The following is a 20,986-nucleotide window of genomic DNA, read 5'->3' on the forward strand; positions in this document are numbered from 1 at the left end:
GTTTCACTCCATACTGCATTATCTACATAGTTTCTCTTCATACTGCATCATCTACATAGTTACTCTTCATGCTGCATCATCTGCATAGTTACTCTTCATACTGTATCATCTCCATAGTTTCTCTTCATACTGCGTGATCTACACAGTTTCTCTTCATACTGCATCATCTACATAGTTTCTCTTCATACTGCATCATCTACATAGTTACTTTTCATACTGCATCATCTACATACTTAGTTTCTCTTCTCAATTCAATTCAATTCTTTATTGTATGAAAGGCCATAGGACCATATACAAAAGAGATACATCTTGACAATGGCATATATAATCAATTTTCTAACTAATTAATTCTTTTCTTAACGAAAATGCATGGAAGATAAATAGAGCAACTTTGTGTTGTTTTGGAGGTTCTTTGCAGCAAAGTAAGGAAGGCAATAGATTAAAGTTGATTTGAGATAAAGACAGTTGCGGTAGATACTTATTTCTTAGATTTTCATATACAGAACAAATAAACATAAAATGGAATTCGTCTTCAATAATGAAACAGAATGGACATAATCTTTGGTTTTTTTCCATAGAAACATATCTCCCAAGGTTAATTAATGAATCAATAATGCGTCATCTACACTGTTTCTCTTCATACTGCATCATCTACATAGTTTCTCTTCATGCTGAATCATCTACATAGTTTCTCTTCATACTTCGTCATCTACACTGTTTCTCTTCATACTGCGTCATCTACACTGTTTCTCTTCATACTGCATCATCTACATAGTTTCTCTTCAAGCTGCATCATCTACATAGTTTCTCTTCATACTGCGTGATCTACACAGTTTCTCTTCATATTGCATCATCTACATAGTTTCTCTTCAAGCTGCATCATCTACATAGTTTCTCTTCATACTGAATGATCTACACAGTTTCTTTTCATATTGCATCATCTACATAGTTTCTCTTCATACTGCATCATCTACATAGTTTCTCTTCATGCTGCATCATCTACATAGTTTCTCTTCATGCTGCGTCATCTACATAGTTTCTCTTCATGCTGTCATCTACATAGTTTCTCTTCATACTGCATCATCTACATAGTTTCTCTTCATGCTGCATCATCTACATAGTTTCACTCCATACTGCATCATCCACATAGTTTCTCTTCATACTGCATCATTTACATAGTTTCACTCCATACTGCATCATCTTTATAGTTTCTCTTCCTACTGCATCATCTACATAGTTACTCTTCATGCTGCATCATGTGCATAGATTCTCTTCATACTGCGTCATCTACATGGATTCTCTTCATACTTCATCATCTACATAGTTACTCTTTAAACTGCATGATCTACATAGTTTCACTCCTTACTGCATTATCTACATAGTTTCTCTTCATACTGCATCATCTACATAGTTACACTTCATGCTGCATCATCTACATAGTTACTTTTCATACTGCATCATCTACATAGTTTCACTTCATACTGCGTCATCTACATAGATTCTCTTCATGCTGCATGATCTACATAGTTTCTCTTCATACTGCATCATCTACACAGTTTCTCTTCATGCTGCATCATCTACACAGTTTCTCTTCATGCTGCATCATCTACATAGTTACTCTTCATGCTGCATTATCTACATAGTTTCACTTCATACTGCGTCATCTACATAGTTTCTCTTCATACTGCATCATCTACATAGTTTCACTTCATACTGCGTCATCTACATAGATTCTCTTCATGCTGCATCATCTACATAGTTTCTCTTCATGCTGCATCATCTACATAGTGTCTCTTCATACTGCGTGATCTACATAGTTTCTATTCATGCTGCATTATCTACATAGTTACTCTTCGTACTGCGTCATCTACATAGTTTCTCTTCATGCTGCATCATCTACATAGTTTCTCTTCATGCGGCATTATCTACATAGTGTCTCTTCATACTGCATCATCTACATAGTTACTCTTCATGCTGCAATATCTATATAGTTACTCTTCATACTGCGTCATCTACATAGTTTCTATTCATGCTGCATTATCTATATAGTTACTCTTCGTACTGCGTCATCTACATAGTTTCTCTTCATGCTGCATTATCTACATAGCTTCTCTTCATACGGCGTTATCTACATAGATTCTCTTATACTGTGTCGTTTACAGGGCTGCGCAATATAACCGCTTTACCGGTATTTACCGTTTTTAACACGAAATCGATACGTATTGCGATACGCCGATCGAAAACCGGTATTTCGACATGCATTCGGGAAACTTCGTAACACTCGCAATCTTCGGATATTTCCGTTTTTCACACCGGAAGCCAAGTTAAATTCGGTTTGAAGTTGTGTTCTCAATTTGTTTTCGCAATGTTTTGGATGTGAATGTTTTACATATTTACCCATTAATGACCATGGTTTCTCTTCATGCTGCATCATCTACATAGTTTCTCTTCATACTGCATCATCTACATAATTTCTTTTCATACTGCATCATCTACATAGTTTCTCTTCATACTGCATCATCTACATAGTTTCAATCCATACTGCATCATCTACATAGTTTCTCTTCATACTGCATCATCTACACTGTTTCTCTTCATACTGCATCATCTACATAGTTTCTCTTCATACTGCGTCATCTACATAGTTTCTCTTCATGCTGCATCATCTACATAATTTCTCTTCATACTGCATCATCTACACTGTTTCTCTTCATACTGCATCATTTACATAGTTTTTCTTCATACTGCATCATCCCCATCGTTTCTCTTCCTACTGCGTCATCTACATAGTTTCTCTTTATACTGAAATTCTACCCCGTTTCTTTTCATACTGAAATTCTACCATGTTTCTCTTCATGCTGAAATTCTACACAGTTTTTCTTACTGGACAGTCTACACTGTTTCTCTCCATACTGCACAATTAACACTGTTTCCCTTCATGCTGCAGTCTTCACTGTTTCTCTGCATACTGAAATTCTACACTGTTTTTCTTCTTACTGCACAATCAACACTGTTTCTCTTCGTGCCGCAGTCTACACTGTTTCTCTTCATACTGAAATTCTACCCCGTTTCTCTTCATGCTGAAATTCTACACTGTTTTTCTTCTTACTGGACAGTCTACACTGTTTCTCTCCATACTGAAATTCTACACTGTTTTTCTTCTTACTGCACAATCAACACTGTTTCTCTTCATACTGAAATTCTACCCCGTTTCTCTTCAAACTGAAATTCTACACTGTTTTTCTTCTTACTGCACAATCAACACTGTTTCTCTTCATGCTGAAATTCTACACTGTTTTTCTTCTTACTGAAATTCTACCCCGTTTCTCTTCCAACTGAAATTCTACACTGTTTTTCTTCTTACTGCACAATCAACACTGTTTCTCTTCATGCTGCAGTCTACACTGTTTCTCTTTATACTGAAATTCTACCCCGTTTCTCTTCCAACTGAAATTCTACACTGTTTTTCTTCTTACTGGACAGTCTACACTGTTTCTCTTCCAACTGAAATTCTACACTATTTTTCTTCTTACTGGACAGTCTACACTGTTTCTCTTCATGCTGAAATTCTACACTGTTTTTCTTCTTACTGGACAATCAACACTGTTTCTCTTCATGCTGAAATTCTACACTGTTTTTCTTCTTACTGGACAGTCTACACTGTTTCTCTTCCAACTGAAATTCTACACTGTTTTTCTTCTTACTGCACAATCAACACTGTTTCTCTTCATACTGAAATTCTACACTGTTTTTCTTCTTACTGGACAGTCTACACTGTTTCTCTCCATACTGAAATTCTACACTGTTTTTCTTCTTACTGGACAGTCTACACTGTTTCTCTTCATACTGAAATTCTACACTGTTTTTCTTCTTACTGGACAGTCAACACTGTTTCTCTCCATACTGAAATTCTACACTGTTTTTCTTCTTACTGGACAGTCTACACTGTTTCTCTTCATACTGAAATTCTACACTGTTTTTCTTCTTACTGGACAGTCAACACTGTTTCTCTTCATACTGAAATTCTCCCCCGTTTCTCTTCCAACTGAAATTCTACACTGTTTTTCTTCTTACTGCACAATTAACACTGTTTCTCTTCATGCTGCAGTCTACACGGTTTCTCTGCATACTGAAATTCTACATTGTTTTTCTTCTTCATATTGAATAATCTACACTGGCTATGGTCTTACTGCACGCACACTAGTTATCTATTAATCAACCATCTACACCGATCACCACCTTACTTCATCATCAACGCTGGTTGTCCCCACACTGCTTTAACTACTCTGTTCGTTCACCGTACTCTATCATCCACAGTGATGATCTCCATACAACATCATCTACATTTCCCCTTCTACAAATACTTCAGCTATTCGTTTGATGTTTTGGTATTTTAGTCTTTTATAAGAAAGAACTTTTATAAGAAAGACCAATGAAAATGGGAAAGGGGAAAAGGAAGTGAAAATTAAGTTTGAGTCATTTAATATCATGATATAATTAAAGATAGGTCGTTGTGCTTCATGTAATACACCTCTATGTAATACTTGTAAGTGTCACAGACACATCCCCCTTGTGTAAGTCGCCTGCAGTGGGGATAAATTACATGGTACTATCCTAGATGCTAGTATGTCGTTGCACTTTGCTTATTTACTGGGGACGCTTTATGACTTGAATATTGCTGACTTCGGTATATAATTACTTGCGCATATTCGCCTGATTTACTTGTGTGTCTGTCCATGAACAAACAACAAGATTGTACAATCATGATGAGCATAAAACTACATATTTAACACATCACATACACATATCAACCCCAACACCACCTATATTATACATACCGAAACAAAAATACTTCAAATAATCCTTGTGGATCATGTTTATATACAAAGACCTCTGACTTGTCCGGACACCCTCTTATCCGGGAATGTCGCATTATGGACGAAATTCACATGGACGCTGGATAAAAGTGATATTTCTATGCAACCTTTTAATCTAGAAAATTTTGTTAATCCGTTCAATTCAGTTAACGCTAACGTTAGTTCAGATGGTTTCACTCTACACAAGACAAAGGGTTCTTAGTTTAACTTACTTGCGCTTTTCTTTTGCGGACATCCTGATGAATGTCGGCTGTGTTTAGCACAGCAAAATAAGTACATAGCATTTATACTGACGTAACACCGACAAACGCTGTGATCAACACCAGGTGGTTGCATTCGAAGGACACACCTTTTCGATCATGAACGTGAAACTGTAAAAAACATTGAAATATCCTAACCCACATAACGGAGGCTGCATTAAACAGAAACATGCAAAATGGAATCCTGATTCCGGAATTGACCTACGACTAGGGTAGGAAATTAGTATTTTACTGATAAAATTATGAATATTAAAGCTGTGATTGGAAGTCAGGAGTGAGAACAGCATCAAACGACAGTGCCGCGGGAACCCATTCCAACTGTATAGGAGCGGAGGGATATGTTCAGTCGAATGTTGCCGGAGCCGACGCTGAACTAGCCGATCGATATGCCTCACAGACGATAACTCAATAGCGGTGGATAGGTGGGAGAGTCTATGTGTAGCTGATACATCGGACATCCCCTTGTACAGCCACTGACCGATCGTCAATTCCATGAATATCTACATAGCCAAAGCGCTGGCATCATCCCCGCGCTGATCCGACGGTATTGGAGAAAATACAGAGCGAGCGGCGTTCAGCATTATCACGCTACCTGCCACCCCTCTAGCCTCAGTAAGAGTGATCGATGCCTGTGCCACTTGCATTCTCTCCGTGTGTCTGCCGGGTTTCTAAGAACGGTTAACATTTCATTGTACAGTAAAGCTGTTTCTGCTATTTCTAACAACAGCGATGGCGTGATGGTATAATGGACAGCAAGCCATCTGGTAACGACCTTGCTGGGATGGCAGAGGGATTTTAGAAGTGATCGTCTGCTGTGAAGAAATGGCGGCAAGCTTGTACAGGAGGAAAGACGAAGGTGAGGCTGGACGAACCATTCCATGTCGCTTCCTCCGAGTCGCTACATCAGCGCTGCCGGTACTGAGTTCACATTCTATGCCGCGAATGTGATGAAGTTGCCACTGATGTATCTATCAAGATAATAAGCTCAATCCTACTGTAACGGCCATTTTCTCGGAGGCGCGTGGGAAAAGAAGCGAGTGGAATGATATGTCCCAATTTCCATGGCGTGAGGCTGTGTTGGGAGGGATATAGATTCCACCACGATGGTTGTCGACGTTGTTCACATTGCTGTCTGGGCTGTATACGCGTGTGTGCAATTTCTTCTTCTTACTTCCGCCCGTGTAGCGCCTGATCTACCAAAAATTGGATCCTCGTCCTATCGGCAGGTGCCCCACTATGAAAACTACCGATTCCCGGAAGATTTTAAGCGTTCCCTACGCTCTCAAGGGGAGATAACCTACTCCACCCTCCCTAGTGCTACCCCAGGGGATCACCATTCTGTCCCCACAGCTACTGAAGTCCTTGAGTACATTGACGATGTTCAACGAGTTAACGAATGGTGTGCAAATAAAAAGGAAAAGTACAATCCAGTGGAGAAGTATGTATTCCCTGCCAAGTCTTTCTCCAAACCCTTCCGGGAACAGATGAAAAAGGCCGTCGCCTTATCCAACACGCTCAATGCTTATTTCATGTACCCTGATGTTAAAAACAGCCAACTGAATGAAGATATATATTTTGCCTTAACGCAATCAGTAGTTGAGAACGACAACAAACTAATCGGCTGTGGCATAGCCTTCGACAAGGGACAGAATCCATCTAACTCCACACAGTTCTTTCCTTATACCTACAAACCTGGGAAACAAACAAACAAAGTGGTAGCATCAGATCTAGGTAAAAATTACCTATACTCGACAACGTCTTGGTTCGGAACGCTTAAACGCAAGAAAACTCAGTCAAAACGTACGACGGATTTTATTTTTGCGGAAAAAAGTGATGTTGGGAAGTACAAGATTTACGACTACCGCCGGAACTTCACTGTCAAAGTGTCGGAGAATGACGGGTTTCTGGGCAAACCGTACTTCGACTGTAAACTTCAAAGATGGGTCATACAGTATTCTGTACCATTCTATCAAACGTTTGATAACGATTCACCAACATTCAAGTAAGTACTGTGATTGTGTTTTGTACCCATGTATTGTACCATGACGGCAAAGCATTTTGAATCAGTCTGTATTTCCGTGGCAACATGGCGGAATCATTTCGTAAACAGTTCCAATTGATAAGCAAGTTTTTATGTACACTATAAATTATGCCGAGAATGCAGTAGAGCGTAGTGAACAGCTGGCCACATGTAGTCGGATATTGTTCAATGCAGATATATGATTATTCACCAACAATAGAGCTGAGCCAGATATTTAGACACAAGTCGCTACGTAATGTATGAATATATAACGTATCTAATTACGTTCCGTTGTATCATTCTAATCATGCAGTTTGCGATGATATATGAAGCGACATCTGAAACCCTTTTGGCGGCTGTCACGTCTACTTTGCCCTCACATGACCTTGAACTACATTTGCCTTGGAGCTTTGTTTCCTCCTGAGTTACTTGCTGCCATCTTAAGTCTGCAGGATTATCAAACCGTACAGGGCATGAACGATAATTTATGTCACCTGTTTCAGAACAAAGTGTTTACATCGCATGATACCTGTGTACAGATAGGCATTTGGCGTGTAAAACAGAATACACTTATTGAACAAGCAAATGAACATCGTTTTACCGACAATCTGATGCCTTCAGGCCTAAAACAATCAAGCCACGATACATAAGACAACTGACGAATTGCATGACATCTCATTGCATTATTGACGAGAATGCATTAGATTACGCCTCACTGTAACCTATGCAATTCACGATAACGTTGCTTGTAATGGTATGAAAATAACTAGGCCTGATTGCCATTATCAAATATATAACAAATTCCCTATTAAGAAAGCCATATGCCATAGCGACCCCCTCGAGTACACTACATAACATCGGTCCACAATGCCAGAGCAGCCTTTGCCCTCGATGCATTAATTATATATTGTCCCTACAGTTACTGTCACCTGTGTAGTTGTCATGTTTATGTGTCACTTTGCACCATCCGCCTTTCAAGAAGAGTGAATACTAGCGATGAACACGTCCACAGAACACGCTGATATCATAGCCAACAGTCGTAATACAATCTTGTTCACAGACTTTAGTAATAGCGACTTAAAAACCTTACAGTACAGCAGATACAAGCATACTATGCAATGGTTAAAATATTTCTACATGTTGACGTTACTACCATCAGTGTGGACTCATTGAAGTGTAGGTATCGATACACTAATCCTCTGTTGCTCTTGACACATTTTCATTTTAAACAAATATGGCGACCCCCATGATGCTTTGGGAGCGCGTGAATAGATAAAGAGGAAGCTATGTCAATACGAGTACTCAACAAAATTATGTCACAGAATAATATTTGACAAGTTTAGCAGATATTATCAAGTATTGTAACTGCTATCTGAAGACCATTTGACCAGTGGTTAACAGAAGAAGATGTTTGAAGTTGTCTCAATATAAAATCCAATATGGCGGAAGAATAGATCGTCTTAGATTCTCCATGTGTGTTAATGGGGAGCATCGCGGCGGTGATGTAGAATGGTTTGACAGAAGTGGGAATGCCAGCTGATGAATTATACATTTTCGTGACACTTTGTAATAATGTGACCATAGCAATACCAAGCGGTTAAGCTAGTTTGTGGTATTCAGTGTAGGAATGATTGAGCCTTATTGAGTTTGTGACGGGAGAAAATATGCTTAATACGACTGCTTGTTATTAGTAAGGACATGTATAAATCATCAAATAATAGCTTTGGCATAAAGGTTTCAACCATTTCAACCATGCAAAATAAAAGGTGGAATATTAAGTAAAATAGTTTCTTTCTCATACGACGTTTTAATGCTTCGACCTTGAAGAATATTCATGACTATGTTCCAAATACCAAATACATCCACTGAATCGACCCCCTTGGCTTCATATTCAGAACGAGAAATGTTTATTGGTCTCAAACGAATATGGTATGCACAGATACAAGACGTTTAACATTAAATAAGAAAACCCCCAGACCAAACTAAACCAAAACAAACCTCATTCTGGTGCACACCATATAAAAACGGATACATACTTAGACACACATATATACACAATAGGTATGTATATAGTTACATACCTTCATACCAAGCAGGCATACACATCAGTGACACACTTTCCTTCTTGGAAGATGGCCACATGGCATACATACCATTTACAGGTCTTCATGCTCAGTAGATACAAGTAGCATTCCATGCCAATTACATGTCTTTACACTTGGTTGGTACAAGGAGACATACATACTAGTTATAGGTTGTCATACTCTGTATGCATATATATCAGTTACATGTCCTCACAGTAGGTAAGTACAACTAAGCTTGCGTCTAGTTCAAGCTCGTTTTATTCGATGTGATACAAGTAGGCATACCCTTTTTGGGTAGATAACAGGCGGCATGGATACTAGTTTCACAACGTCATATCCGGTAGATACGCCAAGATGTGTTCACATTCGGTAAACATAAGCATGTTCTATATAGTTACACGCGTTCACAGGTACATTACAAGAATGTATCCATTGTAGGCACAAGAATATATACGTTGCAGGTACAGGAACAACTATGTATCCATTGCAGGTACAAGCATCGATACACTGCAGCGACAAACATCCATACATTGCAAATACAGGTATATGTACATGACATGCACAAGTATGTATGCACTTACACATTGCAGGTTTAAGTATATATGCATTGCATGTACAATTATAATACATTGCCGACACAAGAATATATACATTGAAGAAGACACAAGTGTATAGAAATTGTAGATACATGTATCCGTACATTGCAGTCACAAGTATCCACTCATTGGAGATATAAGTGTTTATACATTGCAGGTGCAAGTATATAAACATTGACGTATTTATACATTGAGGTTCTTGAGAGGCAAATAGAAGTTGGTATTCAAGTATAAGACAAAATATTATGGCTGTCAACTTCTTCTCTATTGTATACACAACGTTTCTGGGCTTTTCCTTGGCCCTTTTCACCTGTCGTTGACATGCGTATTAATTTGTCGTATACTATATATATATAATGCAGGTACAAGTATGTATACATTAAAAGTACAGGTACAAGTACAAATACATTGCAGACAGAAGTTTCCACCCATTGCAGGTACAAGTGTTTATACATTGCAGGTAAAATTATCCACGTTGTAGGAACAAGTATATATACATTGCAGATACACATATCCATACATTGCTTATACACGTGTATATACATTGCATGTACAGGTACAAATATATATGCAACGTAGGCACCAGTATATATACATTGCAGACACAAGTAGAAGTGTATATACATTGCCGGTACAAACATTCACACATTGCAGGTACAGGTACAAGTATATACACATTGCAGGTACAGGTATCCACACATTTCAGGTACAGGTATCCATACATTGCAAGTACAAGCATATACTCATTGCAGGTACAGGTACACGTATATACTCATTGCAGGTACAGGTATCCACACATTGCAGGTACAAGCATATACTCATTGCAGATACAGGTACACGTATATACACATTGAAGGTACAAGTATCCCACACATTGCAGGTACAAGTATCCACACATTGCAGGTACAAGCATATACTCATTGCAGATACAGGTACACGTATATACACATTGAAGGTACACGTATCCACACATTGCAGGTACAGGTACAAGCATATACTCATTGCAGATACAGGTACACGTATATACACATTGAAGGTACACGTATCCACACATTGTAGGTACAGGTACACGTATATACTCATTGCAGGTACAGGTATCCATACATTGCAGGTACAAGTATCCCACACATTGCAGGTACAAGTATCCACACATTGCAGGTACAAGCATATACTCATTGCAGGTACAGGTACACGTATATACACATTACAGGTACAAGTATCCACACATTGCAGGTAAGGATACAAGAATATACAAAAATATACACATTCGAGGTACAGGTACACGTATATACTCATTGCAGGTACAGGTATCCACACATTGCAGGTACAAGTATCCATACATGGCAGGTACAGGTATCCATACATTGCAGGTACAGATATCCATACATGGCAGGTACAAGTATCCATACATGGCAGGTACAAGTATCCATACATGGCAGGTACAAGTATCCACACATTGCAGGTACAGGTACACGCATATGCACATTGGAGGTACAGGTATCCATACATTGCAGGTACAATTATCCACACATTGCAGGTACAGGTACACGTATATACTCATTGCATGTACAGGTATCCATACATTGCAGGTACAAGTATCCACACATTGCAGGTACAAGTATCCACACATTGCAGGTACAAGTATCCATACATGGCAGGTACAAGTATCCATACATTGCAGGTACAAGCATATACTCATTGCAGCTACAGGTACACGTTTATACTGATTGCAGGTACAAGTATCCATACATTGCAGGTACAGGTATCCATACATTGCAGGTACAAGTATGCACACATTGCAGGTACAAGCATCCAGATATTGCAACTACAGGTACAAGTATCCACACATTGCAGGTACATGTATCCTCACATTGCAGATACAGGTACAAATATATGTACCTTGCAGGTACAAGTGTAAACACATTGCAGGTACAAGTATATATAACTTGCAGGTACAGTTATCCACACAGTACTGGTACAAGTATATAAACCTTGCACGGACAGGTATCCACACATTTCAGGTACAAGTATATGTACCTTGCAGGTACAAGTATATGTACCTTGCAGGTACATGTATCCACACGTTGTAGGTACAGGTATATATACCTTTCAGGTACAGGTATCCACACATTGTAGGTACAAGGATATATATCTTGCTGGTACAGGTATCCACACAGTACTGGTACAAGTATATGTACCTTGTCGGTATAAGTACAAGTATCCACACATTGTAGGTACAGGTATATATACCTTGCAGGTACAGGTATCCACACATTGCAGGTACAAGTATATATATCTTGCAGATACAGGTATCCACACATTGCAGGCTCAAGTATATATACCTTGCAGGTACAAGTATATATACCTTGCAGGTACAGGTATCCACACGTTGTAGGTACAAGTCTATATACCTTTCAGGTACAGGTATCAACACGTTGCAGGTACAAGTATATATACCTTGCAGGTACAGGTATCCACACATTGCAGGCTCAAGTATATATACCTTGCAGGTACAAGTATATATACCTTGCAGGTACAGGTATCCACACATTGCAGGTACAAGTGTATATACCTTGCAGGTACAAGTATCGACACATTGCAGGTACAAGTATATAAACCTTGCAGATACAAGTATCCACACATGCCAAGTATAAGTATCCACATATTGCAGGTACAAGTATATATACCTTGCAGTTACACGTATATATATACCTTGCAGGGACAAGTATTCACACATTGCAGGTACAAGTATATACTTATTGCAAGCACAATTATCCACACATTGCAGGTACAAGTATGTATACCTTGCAGGTACAAGTATCCACACATTGCAGGTGCAGTTATCCACACATTGCAGGTACAAGTACATATACCTTGCAGGTGCAGGTACAAGTATATATATATATATATATACACCTTGCAGGTACAGGTAGAAGCATATATACATTGCAGGTACAAGGATATTTACACACACACACGCATATATATATATATATATATATATACCTTGCAGGTACAAGTGTGTATATATATATATATATATATATACATATATGCACACACAGACACCAAGTTTTGTATTCACACACAAACACGCACACAAGTGCCAAATAGTGCTCTGTCGATGCCGAGTGTCAGTTGAGTTTAACGTTGTTTCAAATCCTAGTTCATGTCATATAGATGTGTCATTATCGAGAAAAGAAAAAGCGATGCAAATACGATGGAGAAGTTGAATATGGGATTCGAACACAGAATAGATCTGGCACACAGCTCTGTGCAGTGATTTTGTTCATACTTAGACACGGTTACACGCGGGCTTCTGGAAATTCTAAAACATTAAGTACGTGCATACAGATATGCACACAAGACACTCGTTGAAACATATACTATATATGTTTGAATAATTGGCGTACGTAATTTGATTTATAGGCACATTGCAAGTATTATATATTAGAAGACCCATATACACGTCCACGTACGTACAAGTGGATATGAATTCTGTAAGCACTCACACAGAGATAGACAGACAGACAAACTGACAGAGTGACAGACTGACAGACACTGTATATATGTAACTAAGATGTAACAGATTCCTAACGGAGACACTAATACAGTTACAACCTGACACAAACATATTTTGCTTACGACGATAATGCTGTTAATTTTTGTTACCCTGGAAATGATATTCCTACCGGTTGTAGTTTGCCCCAACGTTATCTACTAACTGCATCGTGGAACTAGCTACATGATTGCTGTATCGGAAGGTCCATTGATGTTTTCAAGCTGTTCCACATGCAAGCCAGTACAGGGATACGATGAAGCATTGCATCCCTGAATCATGTACAGGCAAATATGTCAGTCAGCATCGAGGATTTTCAGTTATCATCCAAAACTGTGTTCCACAGGAGATATCGCTTGTGTGAGATCAAACGATATCTCCTAGGAGATATCGTTTTGACAGTAGATTTTGTACAATGCCCTGACAATGCTATGACGTCATGTACTTGATGACGTCACAATGCTATGACATCGCTGCACTGCAAGTCTAATGGCAGTAAAAAAGTTCAGAGATGTACATTTTTCATTGAAAATTAATGAAGAGTGATTTTGGATGATAAATAGAATCTCACCATCGTGTCTTCTGATATCAAATATATCAACACTCGTTGATAAAGTAAAAATATCCTCGGCAAGCCTCGGATATTTGTAACTTTATCAACTCGTGATGATACAATTGATATCAGAAGACACTTGGGTGAGGATTCTCTATGTAGTTCCTTGGCACAGTTATCCTTACCATCCTTACCTTAAAACGTCACTGGGTAGTTATACACGCAGCATGTGAAAACGTACCGTATTCTTTGCATTGACAATGCACTGCGTTTGACGTGGTAGTTGTATCGGGCATGAAGGATCTGTTGAAGTGCATTTCATGATTTTACAGAATTCAGTATTTCCCAGGATCAGATTTGGAGGCTTGCAACATGAATGCATATGCTGACCCAAAATGATGGAAGGTTTTAATACATTTGACAACCATTAAGTCTGCAAAACATGATGTGTATTGCCTGTAAACTGCAATGAGATAAAAGAAGGTTGTGAGTAATGACTGTACACCTGATTGTACACCAGGATTGTACACCTTGCATACCATTTGATAGTAAATCCGTCTTTGACAGATGCCATTTTGGTATTTGACAAACACACGGTGAAGATCACCTGCAGTTGGATTAAAAAAGCCAATGTGATCACGCGACAACAACAAAATTGTCTGGATTGACTCAATAGCAATATAGCTTGATATAGATGTACCATATGATCCGATGTTGATATATTTTAAAATCAACTGATTAGATTGAGGGTGCCATATATATTTAGTACAGATGCTTGGTAGTCCTCCTCCGTGTACACTAGCCAACACAGGTGTAAATATCGACATAAACGAAAATTCACACATTTGACTCTGCCATATCAAGAGGCACAACAAATCAATGTACTGTCAACCCACACTGGGGCTTGTAAGGCCATCAGGCGTTCGGTGAGGGCGTTTGTCCTACAGTATGATCTCGCTACTACTACGGGAAGGTAATTCTCACACCAATAGTATCTATAGGTACTGTCAAGTAGTTTCTGCAATCTCTATCATTCATAAAAAATCCATTGATCGCCCATAATGGATTTCACGTGGCAATTATCACTGTCGAAAAACCTGTTCCATTCAATCAGTTTCCATATGGAATATCACATCCACACCTTTGTTCCAGACATCGATTTATATGGTGATAAAGGCATAATTCCTTCATTCGGTCTACACGGACTTGAACTCACTGTACTCCCTGACTTGGACATCTTGCAGTTCACAATGTTCTATTTTTTCGCTGTTTCCATGGGTCTTTTCCATCTTGTATATCCTATTAGTATGAAACACTCTTCAACATTTCATTTGTTCAAAGTATTTGTTCCCTAGAGGAGAATCCGAGTCGAGGTGCGTATAATGCATTTGGTAGTTGGGCTCTGTTACTCTGTCACGTGGTTTATTGGGTGGCATACCATGTGGACCACTTCTCTGGAGAGTAATCATTGGCTTTGTTGGTTCAGACCTGACGGTATGCAGGCCTTTGTCACATCACAGGACTTAACACTTCACCAAGACACACTACTGGACACTGTGTTATGAATTCACACCATACACTGGTAATACATATTCTGTAAAAATGATTATCTCATTTAATTACATTCTGTTTTGGGGGTGTTAATATAGCGTCGTTCCTGAATCCTTTCACGACATTGTGGTCATCAGTTTTGATCAAATATTTCAAATTGGAATTAAGGTTCACAAAATATCTCAAGTTTATTAAATCATGTTTTGGTTCGACTTTTACGTTCATTGTAATATTTTACATGTCAGTACCAGAAAGCATGGACTATTATTATTTGACATTGGGTAACACGAACAGTGCTGTCCTAACGAAACCAGGCCCCAGCTGTTCTGGGTGTGTCAATGTCCCTCGAAAGTCGGCGTTTACATCTGGACTTTTTCCTGCTTTCATTGTATATCCAAGCAGTTGTATGCGCCGATGTATAGCATTCACCTTATACGCGTTTCCCAAATGTATTCCAATTATGCACATATCAAATATAGGACTAGCCACCACGCATGGCATACTTACCCAAGGATGCTTCTAGCTGTAAACTTGCCTTCCTTCAAATATATATGTAATGCTTAGTCAGGTAGTTCATTTCTGTCCGGATGCATACAACAGCTGAAAGGATATATCCTGCTTATGCAAGAGATCTGTATAATATGGTCTCTGTACGTGCCTGTTTAGTTTAACTGACACCTTTGAAAACCTCGACTTACATCAAAAACACTGTAAGTGTTCTCTCCTGGTTTAAGTTAATTATGTCAACTAAAAATAAATATTTCACAGCGGTTCAACCTGGCAGTCGTGCACCGTTTGGCTGTCCGTGATGACAGCAATAACATCTAACTGTCGTGTAACCTGCTGGTTTTTGCACTTACAAGTAAAGCCATTTGCAATCATTATCTGATCTGAGGTAATTCCACGTGTGATTAATTAATATTGATTAGGCATTCCCGAAGACGCTCTGAACACTACAGATAACACTGCCGATGCCATTACACCACAGAGCCCGAGACTCGATGCCATCATTGGTTTAGGTACTCCGTCAACCTGAAAAAAAGTATTCGAAATATACAAGCATAACGTTCACGATAAAGTCTTAATGTGAAAATAAAAAATAAACGCGAAAATATCAGGTGATGTATTGCAGTTACTGAATTAAACATTCAAAGAAAATCGTTTTTAATTTCTATTCCCTTGTTTCTCTGACTTTACCAAGAACATTATCATTTTAATTTTTGTTTTCTAGTGGCTGAATGGCTGTTGTCGAAGTATCATTTGGCGATTGATTTGAATTATTATGAACAAAATGCATCATTTTAAAACGAGGACCATGTTTGTTCACATTTAGAGTTATGTGTGCTTTTGTAAGAATAAGTTTTAAACACTGGAAACAGTAATCTACACATTTTTGGTTACGTACGCTTGAGATATGTCTGGGCATATTATGTCATATTTCACATGGCTACGTCACAATACGCTTTATAACTGTGAAAATACGTTTATGATGAATTTGCATTGTCCGCATTTTGCAAGACATGTTCCTCATCTTTGTAGGACCTTTAGCAAATTCGAAGTAGCCCACATATTTAACCCCGTTTTGTCAACTAGCTGCATCATGATGTTTCATCCGTAACTGTAATGACAATTCTACGTAGGTAGAACAGTTTAATAAGGAACGGATCATGATCAGTGCAAATATGTCATCAGCCCATAGAGTTTCTAGACACATGATTCCTGCCAAATAATACTTGGAGCATAACATTAAAAAGAACACGCAATAGAAATTTCTCACAAACGTTCACTCCTCCAAGGAAACTAAACACAATCGTAAAGATCAATAAACATCAACAATCACAAGCAGGCATGTCTTGACCAGAATACTCTCCACCTGATACTGGAGGAGCGCTCCCGAGGGCAAAGAAGTGCCCTTGACCCTTCTTGACCTTTCAACTACCTACTGTGCGCATGCGCCACCCCTCAACATTCCCTAGGACGAATCTTACAGCAATGCCCCAATTTATGTAACCGGTATGTTTCATTGAGCACTACACCAGTGTAGAGACGCGGCCAGATCAATAGATTTCTGTAGACACAGTCTTGTAGAAGCTGAAGCTAGCTCATTGGTGTGTTTCGATTATAGGTTGGGTTTATCGATTAGTAAGTCCTTCTGTGTTGTGGTGATCAGACGTCCCGTTGGACAAATTTACTTGATAGACTGAAGGGTTGCATTTCCTCTGTAAGGGTCATAGCACGGTTGATGTATTATTACAATACATCGGATAGTTATTGCAGAGATCGTTACTCCCAAGGGATCCCATATTGTAGTTCACATTGTCTCGTTCTTGTACTTGTAACTCTAATTGCATTGAGCATGTACAGTTTTTAATGAGAGAAAGTAAATGTCACCCTGACACAATGCTCATGTGCTAATATTGTTAGAAGCAATGACAAGTGGTATGTCATGTTGATAGTAATAGTAATTATATTGTAGAATTTACCCCAAGCTTTACCACAATTATGTAAATGAATGTGACAGGTGTATTGATGTTTTATATTCAGTCAACTTAACAAATGTGACATCCACCAGTTCATAACGTTGTCATCAAGTAGTTACCGTGACGGAACTATAATGAAATCCTTAAGCAGAAAGTTCGTGTAGTCCTTGATGCACCCAGTAACCCATGTGCTGTGTTGAAAGACTTAGCTTGGTGATCGTGTCACGAAAACAAACATGTTTATATTGCCAAGGAATGCAGCATACAGTCAACGTAATACAACGCTTATTTCCCTGCGTAGTCGATCTTACTTCCTTGTTCTATCGACCTTCTGTTTACGGATATAGTTCATGGCAAATTGATTAGGGATTATAGACGCGACAAATCGTATTGTCTGTCACCATATCACTTGCGTCTGCGTCCCGTGACATATGCACTTTCTAAACTTTGTGGAAACTGTAAATAATTGCGAGAAAATAAAAGCAGGTGTGGTTAAGATCGGTATCGAAGAACGATGCATGCGATCTCGCCATCTTCTAACCAACCTGCTTCAATATTGATATTGTGATAAAAGCAGACTGCGTTATGTAATGTGGTGTAGCTATGTATTATTCATAGCTAGGATATTGTTGTGTCTGCTAGGCATCGGCATGTTCAGTCACTTGCAACACATTATATCTACTTGCATGGCCAAATGGATATATAGATCATTTAATTATGACTCTAAATAAATTCGTATTTATTGATATATTTCGAAGCTGGAAATTACGATATTGTTGCGTTAGTGTGTTTTGGTAATGCAGTTCCCATATCAGATCCTGTTCCCAAAATGTGTTGGAACATCGGTACGCGAGATTCATTAATCATGAAGCACCCATCTGCTGAATGTGTCAATGATGCACCAATGTATCACTCACTGAAGAGAAGCTGAGATCAACAACTATACAGCTGGTTGCTCTTCATTGAATTGCCAACCCACACACCATCACACCCCATCTTGGCAGTCGGGTTCATGGAGGCTCTCTCTGTCTTATGCTTGAAAGTGTGCGGCTAGATTGTCACCCACTGAAGGTTACTCTTTTACCCGCAAATGACCAAAGATAATGCTGGCCACTGCATTAAACCCGGTGCCAAAAGTAACCCCTGTTCTGGAAGTAACGTTCTTGCCCATTTTGTTCTTCAGTGGCAAAACGAGCAACAAGCAGAGGCTGGCGAAGTACACTTGCCTGGCTGCGGTGAAAGTATTATGGGGTTGCTCCTTTATGCCCCCTCTGGAAATGCGTTCAAAGGTGTTTATTATGCCTAACCAAAGACCACATCAGACCCAGTGTGTTCCTACTGCATATGACAGGGTGAGTTCAGTGTTGGTACACAGCACGGCGCCTTCATTGTAGACCAACTTGTCACAACACATTTCGAAATGTTTACGCACTGACGTTGTTGCAGGCTGCTGCTTCTCGGGAAACATGATAAAACAGATTTGTAACATACATGACTATGTCTGTTGGCAAATATGGGTCGTCCAGATCAATATCTTACATTTCCAAGGATTACATAAAACAGAGACCTCATATTACACACATCGCTGTGTGACAAAACTTCCTGGTTCCTGCTCAGCCTCTAACCAGGTCGCTTTACTATTGTTGCCTCCAATCCAATTGTTCTTCCAGGTAGAATGTCTCATACGTGGGCAGGTATAGAATCTTTGATCGTCTATCATGGACAGCCTCTGTTGCTGAAACAATTGGGAGGTTAGCAATAAACTACTATCAGGGTAGATTTGTACGTTGACGTCAGTGACTGTTCATTAAGGATACCTTCATCCGTGCACAATTTGCACAATTTGATCAAGACACAATCTGTTTCCGATTCTGAGCATAATGGCATACACGGAAGTGTATATATTTTCAAGAGTATTTCAAGCAGAATGCATCATTTTAGCTAATATAATACAGGAACACCTCTGATAATTATGTTTTGATTCACAATCCATATATGTATATATGCGTATAACATTAAAGAAATCTTGTTTTCAAATGGAACGTGTGTAAAATTATATTTTACAAAATAAATCTGTCATTGTTTTTCTTGTTATTTATGGTAACATTTGCCAAATAGTGCGTAAATATACATGGCCAGCTTATATGGTGAAAGTAGCTCCAAATTATAACAACGCATGCAGCGTTTGCGCTTTGCTCGTTGACATTACAAAGGCAGCGGTCAATTAACCCTTACTTCTGTTACATCTTTGTGGCATTGACTTGGGATGATTACAATCATGTTTGTTAATCCTAATGAAATGAAATCCGTTGGGTGTAATTTATTAACGAGCTGACATCTTGTTACGTTTATCGACTAGTTTCTTAAATATGCGTTGCTTTGTGTCCTCTGTTCTGGTGAATCTTACTCGAGAACTTGAGAAAATTGACGATGAACTATATATTTTACATACAAACTATCCTAAAGGGCATTTGCTTTTATTTGAGCTTCTTAAAATGTGCCTTTTCGAAATGTGTAATAGACTTCAGCAGGTTGCCTCTGTACTGAACTACTTTCCACGTGTCAGTTATAGCCTTCAGCAAGTTGACCTTAAACTGAACTACTTTTCGTGTGTACGGCGTCTCCTTGAGTGTGCACTAGCTTCCGGGCTTCCCTGGGTTTACTGAACTAGTTTTCCGCTGCCAGTAACCCCCTTTAGGTATGTGGTATCTAGAAAATGCTTGGTTCAATTTCCATCACAGACTTCTAACCACTGCCTGCACACACGCTCCACTATAATGTGGCCCCACCTCACATGGCTTTCCAGGTAAATGTCTCAACCTGCATTGTTTTCTCAGATGTTGAAAACTCATCATATCAGCAATATCCAAACGTTCCTTCAGTTAATAAATCTGTCACGTGCAAAATGTCACGAGCTGTATATCCCTGTGTGACTGAGGTGTCAGTATATGTCACAATCCGTAACGAGATATGTATTTCTGTGCCTGATATGTCAATATATGTCAC

The 20,986-nt window shown here is 38.9% G+C and overlaps 1 protein-coding gene across 1 annotated transcript in view; it reads left to right on the plus strand.

Annotated features, from left to right (window-relative positions):
• Positions 1-5,424: 5,424 nt before the first annotated feature.
• The window catches only part of LOC124253958 (probable G-protein coupled receptor 158), a 104,261-nt gene continuing 88,699 nt past the window's right edge, over positions 5,425-20,986 (plus strand). Inside the window, exon 1 of the mRNA XM_046687806.1 lies at positions 5,425-7,139. Coding sequence (XP_046543762.1) covers positions 6,241-7,139 — 899 coding nt within the window. The 5' untranslated portion in view covers positions 5,425-6,240. The remainder of the gene's footprint in view (positions 7,140-20,986) is intronic.

The sequence above is a fragment of the Haliotis rubra genome, unplaced genomic scaffold (genome assembly GCF_003918875.1).
Source record: "Haliotis rubra isolate DU_JTF1 unplaced genomic scaffold, ASM391887v1 Scf56, whole genome shotgun sequence".
In the NCBI taxonomy this organism is placed as follows: Eukaryota; Metazoa; Mollusca; class Gastropoda; order Lepetellida; family Haliotidae; genus Haliotis; species Haliotis rubra.